Here is a 9,206-nt window from a genome sequence, read left to right as displayed (position 1 = left end):
CTTTCTTTCCCTTCCTTCCTTTCTTTCCCTTCCTTCCTTTCTTTCTCTCTTTCTTTCTCTTTTGTTCTTTCTCTCTTTTCCTTTCTTTCTTTTTCTCTCTTTCTCCCCTCCTTCCTTCTTTCCCTTTCTCTCTCTCTCTCTCTCTCCTTCCTTCCTACCCTCCTTCCTTCTTGCCAACTTTTATTTCAGATACAGGGGGTACACGTATAAATTTCTTACATGGGAATATTGCTTGATGCTGAGATTTGGAGTACAGATCACATCAACCAGTTAGTGAGCATAGTACCCAATAAGTAGTTTTCTAACCCTCCTACACCCTCTAGTAGTCCACAGTGTCTATTGTTCCTATCTTTACTCTCATCTTTTTCTTTACACATTTCATCTCATATGGCTAATTTTTGTATTTTTAGTAGAAACGGGGTTTCACCATGTTGGCCAGGATGGTCTTGATCTCTTGACCTCATGATCCACTCTCCTCAGCCTTCCAAAGTGCTGGGAATACAGGCAGGAGCCACCGCTCTCAGCCCCAAAATATTTAACATTGATAAATATATGTTGTCAGGATTTTAACATATTTTCCCTGAAGAAATGGTTGAAGCTACCTTAGGACAGAAACTATAGGAGATGAACTCAGAACCCCTTATTGTTCAAAAGAGCAAAGGAGTCACCAAGTACCCTCAGACTCATGTGACCAGAAGAAAAAGGGTTCCAATGGAGGATTCTTATTGGCAAAGTGTGGGACATTTATAGCATCAAATAATATTTGTAATGGATAAAAAATGAATAGATACAAACTCTATGTGTTTAATACCACTATAAACAAAATAAAACATACAACACTTCACATTTGGGATATGGTAAAGAACCAAATCACTACATTGCAAAGTTGCAAATGGAGGCAAGACCCAAGCACTCTCTTTTCTCTATGAAGTACTTCACAGGAAACATTCTTTTTCTCTGTAGAATTTTCCACCTAATAATGTCAAAGAGTGGACATACTTGGGTAATCTGTGCATTGTGCATATAGGCAATAAAGACAAATGGCTGCCCCAACCCTGAGGTGGCAGGTCAACGCTAAATATAAAAACAGGTGGATCCACCTGAAGATACAGCCATAGGGGCAGAATTGCAAAATGGAGAACGCAACACACAAGCAAATGAGTTACTGTGTCTCAGTTCTGACATTAAGAAAAAAAAAAATCAGCCAGGCACTGTGGCTCATGCCTGTAACCTCAGCACTTTCGGAGGCTGAAGTGGGTGGATCACCTGAGGTCGGGAGTTTGAGACCAACCTGACCAACATGGAGAAATCCCATCTCTACTCCAGCCTGGGCAACAAGAGTGAAACTCCGTCTAAAAACAAACGAACAAACAAAGTCAAAAACCTGTGTTATGCTTTCAAATCTATATTGTTTTCAAAATCTTTAATTTTTACAAGAAACCTACAATTAAATCCCAAGGTAGAAGGAGTGGTATTATTAACATGGTGGAATAGACAAGCCTTGCCCTCAGACCCTCTAAGAGCATCCATTTTGACCCCCGTCCATGAACAGAAATATTTCTGTGAGAATTCAGAAGTCCAGTGCAGCATTTTCAGAACCAGATTAAGGAAAAAAAAAAAAAAAAAAGGAGAAATGATTCTTGAAGAGTGTAGGAAGAAACGTTACCATGTTTCTGCATTACCCCTCCTCCAAGGTGGCACAGCTCAGTGCCAAGCAAGCTCCCACAGCCTGCAATTCCTACCAGAGGGGTAAGTGGGAGCAGAGTGAGCACACAGCCTCCCAGCCTCAGGGAAAATTGCCCAAGAAGCCCAATCCACCCTGCACCCACCTAGATCACTCAGGAAATTGGTATGGCCGAATAGTCCAGCCATTCCACAGGAGCTAGCGCCAGGGAAAGATGAAAGACATCACAGTAACCAACACAGAGATCTCAAAAACTGCTGCAGAGCCTAATAACTGACTTGTGGGGCCCCTCAAGAGACCCAGGCATGAACCATGGGAGATGCCTCACCTGTGGCCCTCACAAGTGGCTAATGTGTTCCCCAGGAATCTGCATGTGCGCCCAAGATGGCTCACATGAGCCTTCACAGACAGTGAGCACACACCTCTTCAAAGGGCAGTCCCAGATCCCTATAGACAGCACATGGATATCAGCAGCCAGGTAACCGGGTACAGGGAGAAGGCTGGGAAAATATCGCCAGACCAACACAAAATCACAGTTTTCCAGAGCTTATATAAGTTATATATAACTTATATACCTAAGGTATATGTCTATGTGTTAAGTGTGCATTCACCTAAAGATATAAGTGGTTAACTTCTTTTTTTTTTTTTTTTTGAGATGGAGTCTTGCTCTGTCATCCAGGCTGGAGTGTAGTGGCGCGATCTCGGCTCACTGCAAGCTCTGCCTCCTGGGTTCACATCATTCTCCTGCCTCAGCCTCCCGAGTAGCTGGGACTACAGGTGCCCGCGACCGCACCCGGCTATTTTTTTGTATTTTTAGTTGAGATGGTGTTTCACCGTGTTAGCCAGGATGGTCTCGATCTCCTGACCTTGTGATCCGCCCACCTCAGCCTCCCAAAGTGCTGGGATTACAGGCACGAGCCACCATGCCCAGCCATAAGTGGCTAACTTATTTTAATCTATAACTAAGATCTGAGTCCTGAAGACCTTCCTCTGAAGCCTCAGTAAATTTACTTAATCTAAATCGGTCCAGGTACTGGGGTGATTCCCTCTGCTTACGAGGAGGGGCCACAGTGGAGAGGTGACCCAGCTCGTCCCTCCTACCTGTCACTGCCAGGGACAAGGGGGTTACTTCATTTTTATCAGACATTCCAGCTGTGATACACACAGGCGCACCACCCTGCAGTGTGTGAGCTCTTGTAAGCTATGCAGAGAGGCGCCTTGTTGCTGAAGTCCTGCAGGGCCTGTGTATCTGAGAATTGAGAGACCCTCGCTTTATATAGATGGCAGGTACCAGCCTGCAGAGACCTCTGACAACAGATGGTTGTAGGAAGCTCCATGATGATCAAGGAACCTGGGTCAGCCCAGGTGGAGGATCTGTGGAGCGTTTCTGGGGAAGGAATTGGAGCTGGAGTTCCTAGGGGGTGCTCTACTCCCTCAATTTCCCTGGCTGTCACTCCCAAGTCACTACCCAGCCTAGTCCTCATAACACCAGGTTCTCTGTGCACCCAGGCCCCCTGCAAAACTACTCTCATGGTTCCATTGGGTTGAACCAGGAAGTCTGGGGAGGATGCACCTGCTTGTGCTGGTCCCATGGATCTTAACACAGCTCTGGAGAAGGGACCCTTATGAGAACTCATCCTGACCCACACATAGAAGCTGCTCCAGGCCCGTTCTGGGCCCCTGAGAGCTGGCATCACAGATGGAGCTGAGCACATTCTCTCCTTCCTCAAGGACTCAAGCCCCTGAGCCTCTGGGGTCTCCCAAGGGGCCATCAGCTGGAAGTGGGAAGGGAACTCTGTTGCAGGAAAGGTGAGTCCCCAAATTGGGGCTTAACCTGAGAGGGTTCTTGGCTTCACCCAGGATTCACAGGTAAACCAATAGTGTGAAACAGGAATCTTTTTTTGAATAAGGCTGATCCTTGCAGAGAAGGGCTAACTCACAGTCAGTGTGCCCAAGTTCTACAACATTTGAGCTCTTGGCAACTGTATTTATACTCATGTAAACCTACCTTATATTATATGCAAATTAAGGAGCAAGTCAATGCAGATTGAGGGGAGAGTTATTTAGAACTTTCTTTTATTTTTTTGAGATGGAGTCTTGCTCTGTCGCCCGAGCTGGAGTGCAGTGGCCGGATCTCAGCTCACTGCAAGCTCTGCCTCCCAGGTTTATGCCATTCTCCTGCCTCAGCCTCCCAAGTAGCTGGGACTACAGGCGCCCGCCACCTCGCCCAGCTAGTTTTTTTTATTTTTAGTAGAGACGGGGTTTCCGTGTTAGCCAGGATGGTCTCGATCTCCTGTCCTCGTGATCTGCCTGTCTTGGCCTCCCAAAATGCTGGAATTACAGGCTTGAGCCACTGCGCCTGGCCGAGTTATTTAGAACTTTCTAGGAAATGGGCAGTAGCTTCTGAGTCATTGCAATGAAAAGAGGTGGTAACTTTTGGGTCTTTGCCATGGCATTTGTAAACTGTCATGGTACTGGTGGGAATGTCTTATGCCAGTGAGCCATGAGGACAGCTAGAGATCTCTTTTGTCACCTTTTGCTGGTTCCTGCTGGTTTCTTCATTTCATCATGTCTGGATCAGATCCTGTTTTGGTTGGCAGGGTGACCAGAAAACAAGTACTGCTGGTCTTTCTACCTCAACTCCATTCCTCCTCTCTCCCCAAAGCTCCCAGAGACAGAGAAGGGCAGTGAGGGTCAAGATCTGGTACTACCTTCCACGGCCCTCAAAGGTACAAATTATAAAGACCACAGAGCCCAGCAGGGCAGATGGACACACAGGCGTCACAAGCCCTAAGCGCTGTGTCACAGGGCATGGGTTCCTCATAAAGGGCGTCTTAGGAAGGGGAACAGCCTCCCCTGAAGGATGAGGCAGAGGAGACAGCAGGCTCCAGGGATCCTTCAGACAAGAGCTGAGTCTCACCAGACTCCCCACGTTCTGCCTGACCAGCCTGCCTCCACCTCATGCCAAACCCACACCCAAGGAGTGACCTTGTCCCAGAACATGCAGCTGGAGAAGGCAGGAGAGAAGCCAGCTCAACTGCAACTGCAGCCTTAACTCTGCATTTCATCCAAGCTGTGTAACATGGGCCAAGTAACTTCCTTTTCCTGAGTTTCCACGAATGCAAAATATCTTCCTTCCTGCCGTCTGCCTGACAGTGCAATGTATGGAGCAATGACCGTGTGTCAGAAAGGTACTAGGATGTGAAAATCTGTTGGTGTGATGGATAATTTTATGTCAACTTGATTGATTCACAGGGTGCCCAGGTATTTGGTTAAACACTATTCTGGGTGTGTCTTTGAGGGCATTTCTGGGTAAGAATTGAATCAGTGGGCTGAGTAAAGAAGTTTGTCGGGCCAGGCACCGTGGCTCACGCCTGTAATCCCAGCACTTTGGGAGGCCGAGGTGGGCAGATCACAAGGTCAGGAGATCGAGACCATCCTGGCCAACATGGTGAAACCCTGTCACTACTAAAAATACAAAAATTAGCCAGGTGTGGTGGCGGGGGCCTGTAGTCCCAGCTACTTGGGAGGCTGGGGCAGGAGAATCACTTGAACCCGGGAGGCGGAGCTGGCAGTAGCCGAATTGGCGCCACCGCACTCCAGCCTGGGCGACAGAGTGCGGCTCCATCTCAGAGAAAAAAAAAGCGAAGAGGCTTGAAGGCTATAGACAGGAGGTTAGGATGCCCTTCTGGATTTATCTTTTCCTGGTGAGGATCTGACCTTCTCCCATGGATTTAGTGACTGGGTCAGGTGTGGAACTCTGAACTGAAGAGATGGAGGCTCAGTAAAGCACACAGGGAGTGTGGTAATGAGAATTGAAGAGGACTGTCTGACACGCCGTGGAGCACAGTACACAGGCATGCGGAGATGTGGACCCAACGCTGCCATGTGAGATGTAGCCTCATGTCTCGGGCTGGGAAGAGAAGGGAATCAAGCCAAGGGAAGTCAATATTAATAGAAGGGAAAGGCATCACATTTCTATGGTCCTCTACAGATCACCCCAGGCCAGGGTCCCTGCACTCAAACATCCATTCCTCCCTCCAGAAATTGCCAGAGGCTGAAGCAGGAGAATCACCTGAACCCGAGAGGCGGAGGTTGCAGTGAGCCCAGATTGCACTACTGCATTCCAGCCTGGCGACAGAGCGAGACTCCATCTCAAAAAAAAAAAGAAAAAGAAAAACAAACAACAAAAAAGAAATTTCCAGCAGACAGTCCAGATAGCATAGGCCTCAGATTGTCTTCCAGAACCTCCTGGAACCATCAGATTCTCTTCCAAGGCTCCAGCCCCCAATGGTGCATTGTCCTCTCTTCTGTTCACCTCCCAGCTGCATCCTGGGGGCTTCTCTGGCTGTGCCAATCCTGAAATATCAGAATCCCAAGGACCACCAGGATCAAGCCGGCCACGCCCATACGGATGAGATTCTCCACAGTGTAATCCTGGGGGTGTGAGGCTGGGGATGGTGGACAAAGAGGTCACAGAGGTCAGGGCAGATCAGTATCACCCAGGACCCCTAGATGTCCCCCCAGGGCACCCACATCATCTTGACAGAACCTGACCCTCTGTGCCAGTTCCATAACTGAGAGCATCTCCTCACTCACCAGTCCCAGAGTCAGACTTGTTTTGTGACGGACTGAGGTTATCAGCTGCTCCTGAAAATCAAAACAGCGGAAGGGGAAGGAGAAGTTCTTCAAGAGACCTGAGCCCAGCCTCTCCCCTGGGCTCTGCATTCTCCTAGTTCCCTATGCCTCTCAACATGACTTTTATGGAGTTCCTCGATAAACCCTCCCTCTGCTGGAGCAGGGTTCCCTCCAATCTCCTCATTGAATTATTTCACCTTTCCTTTGTTTTTGCTCCTGAGTCATTTGGGAAAGAGTTTTCCTGCACCGTGAAAGATCAGGATCTGCAAGGAAAGTGGTCCCCAGTACAGAGGTCACTGAGCCCTGGGTGCTGTCTGTGCAGCCTGGGACACAGGAGCACATGAGCCAATTCCCCTGGAGATGAGAGTTTCACGGATCCACCAGCTGAGGACTCAGGCTCCGTGCATGAGGGGTTGGTCCTCAGGGGCTCCTGAATGTCAGAAACACAAACAGCTGCCTCCCCTTCACGCCACCTCAACCACCTCACCTGGTGTTTCATCATACAATAAGTCTCTAGTTAGCTAATTATTCATGTAGTCAGTCATATATATATGTATGTATATAAATGTGCATGGGTGTATGTGTGTGTATGTGTATGTGTGTGTATGTGTGTGTGTGTATGTGTGTGTGTGCATATATATATATATATATATATATCGTTATCAGAGGCCATAAAACAATTTCTGCTTTTAGGGCTAGGCATGGTGGCTCATGCCTGTAATTCCAGCACTTTGGGAGGAGGGCAGATCACGAGGCCAGGAGTTCGAGACCAGCCTGGCCAACATGGTGAAACCCTGTCTCTACTAAAGACACAAAAAATTAGTTGGGCATGGTGGTACATGCTTATAATCCCAGCTACTCGGGCATCTGAAACAGGAGAATCGCTTGAAACTGGGAGGCAGAGGTTGCAGTGAGCCCAGGTCGTGCCACTGCACTCCAGCTTGGGCGACAGGGCAAGATTCCATCTCAAACAAACAACAACAACAACAAAATTTCTGCTTTTATAAATGCGAATCTAGGTGAGAAGACCAATAACAAACATGTAAAAGCCCGTGATGTGAAATACATTAAGCATGTAGATATACATATAAAAAATATATGCAGATATACCTACACTTATATTCAGATGTAACTTATATAACCATACATAAATATGTATATATGTTAAACTTTAGATATTTAAGATGCAATTACATGCATATTAATACTTGAAGTGACAAAAATTGATATGCAGTTTAGAAATAAAAAATTTTCTTTTTTTTTTGCCGTTTTAAATTAGCAAGCCCAAAGAAAAAATAAAATTTCAATTTTCTTATAGTTAATATAAATTTTATCAGTAAATTTGGGGAGATCAGTTGAAAGATAATGGAAAGGGAAAAATGTCATAGCAAGCTAATATGAAATTAAATGAATATACCCAAACTAAAAGCTTTCTCATGTGTATATCTTACTTAGAAATATAAATGAATCAGGCTGGGCACGGTGGCTCACACCTGTAATCCCAGCACTTTGGGAGGCCAAGGCGGGTGGATCACGAGGTCAGAAGATCGAGACCATCCTGGCTAACACGGTGAAACCCTGTCTCTACTGAAAATACAAAAAACTAGCCAGGCATGGTGGCAGCGCCTGTAGTCCCAGCTACTTGGGAGGCGGAGGCAGAAGAATGCGGTGAACCCAGGAGGCGGAGCTTGCAATGAGCCGAGATCGCACCACTGCACTCCAGCCTGGATGACAGAGCAAGACTCCATCTCAAAAAAAAAAAAAAAAAGAAATATAAATGAGTCAAATATTTCACTTAAAAATAATTAAAGTAGTTGAAGAATTCTTTAGACTAAATGTACACATTCTTATGAACAGAACTTCAAAACACTTATTAACTTCATTCATAAACTTCAATTTTATATATTAATAATAGAAACACTTGCTGTTAACAATAATTTTATAAAGCAAATGTAAATATTGAATTATGCCCCGCGACAATGGGAGTGGAATTACTGGTTTTTAAATCATAAATCCACATATCTTAAAGAGACAAATTTAAATATTCAAATATTGTTTTAAAAGATTCAGAAGAAGAGAGAGAAAATAGACAAGCATGCCCAGCAAATGCAGAGTAGCAATGAACAGCAGACAAGATGTGCTGTGAATAAGTTCCTAACTTACTGCCGGGAGCCGGTGTACGGCCCCTCCTTAGTCTCAGGGGTGCCCTGAGCGAAGAGGCCTCTGGTTGAAGACAGGAGGGGCCATGAGAGCGGCACCCACAGCTGGGGTGCTTCTCTGGGATGGGTTCCACCCTCATCACAGTCAGATCGCATCGAGGCCGGAGCAGCGTCCTCCCCTGTCCTGAGTGGGCCCAGGGACCCCGCAGGTGTGGGTGAAGGGCTCCATCCTCAGGATCCCATGGAAACGAGAAGTGAGAGATGCCAAGGGAGCATCCATCTGTCCTCTGTCCAACTTGCCTGTCTCTCTTCCTCCTCCACCAGCCCCAGCATCTTCCTCATGTTCCAAATCAGGCCTGGACCCCAAATCCTGCTCACCAGGTCTGTTCTCCTTCCTCTGCTCATCGCTCATCCTGCAGGATAGGGTAGGGGCCTGGGAGTCTTGTAGAGCTGCATGGTTTTTAGTAGAAAATCTGAAACACTTTGTGTGATGTGTGAGAGAGGGGAGATTCTAAACAGTGGGGTTTTTTGTAAATCTTTCTTTCTCATAATTTTGTGGCTTCATCTCACGAATCTCAGACCCCAGGACGGATGGATACGATTACATGTACCTGCAGCTGCCCCTCTTGGCTTTCTAACCCTTGCGAGGTGTCACTATTGGCAAGAGCAGACCAGGTCTTAGGGTTACTGATAGGAGCTACTTTTCTTTTCTTTTTTTTTTTTTT

General features: G+C 46.6%; 2 protein-coding genes across 3 annotated transcripts in view; both read right to left on the bottom strand.

Annotated features, from left to right (window-relative positions):
• Nucleotides 1-9,206, bottom strand: part of LOC105504904 (leukocyte immunoglobulin-like receptor subfamily B member 2) — a 68,949-nt gene that overhangs the window by 56,306 nt on the left and 3,437 nt on the right. The gene's annotated exons all lie outside the window — the stretch shown is intronic.
• LILRA5 (leukocyte immunoglobulin-like receptor, subfamily A (with TM domain), member 5) overlaps nt 5,669-9,206 on the bottom strand; it is a 6,921-nt gene continuing 3,383 nt past the window's right edge. For both annotated transcript variants that reach the window (XM_011932555.1, XM_011932556.1), the window contains 2 exons: nt 6,284-6,334; nt 5,669-6,135 (listed from right to left, as the gene is read on the bottom strand). In XM_011932555.1, coding sequence (XP_011787945.1) covers nt 5,999-6,135; nt 6,284-6,334 — 188 coding nt within the window. In that variant the 3' untranslated portion in view covers nt 5,669-5,998. The remainder of the gene's footprint in view (nt 6,136-6,283; nt 6,335-9,206) is intronic.

The sequence above is a fragment of the Colobus angolensis genome, unplaced genomic scaffold (genome assembly GCF_000951035.1).
Source record: "Colobus angolensis palliatus isolate OR3802 unplaced genomic scaffold, Cang.pa_1.0 Scaffold96, whole genome shotgun sequence".
NCBI lineage: Eukaryota > Metazoa > Chordata > Mammalia > Primates > Cercopithecidae > Colobus > Colobus angolensis.
The sequence above is the reverse complement of the archived record's forward strand: the minus strand, read 5'-3'. Positions and strand labels throughout refer to the sequence as shown.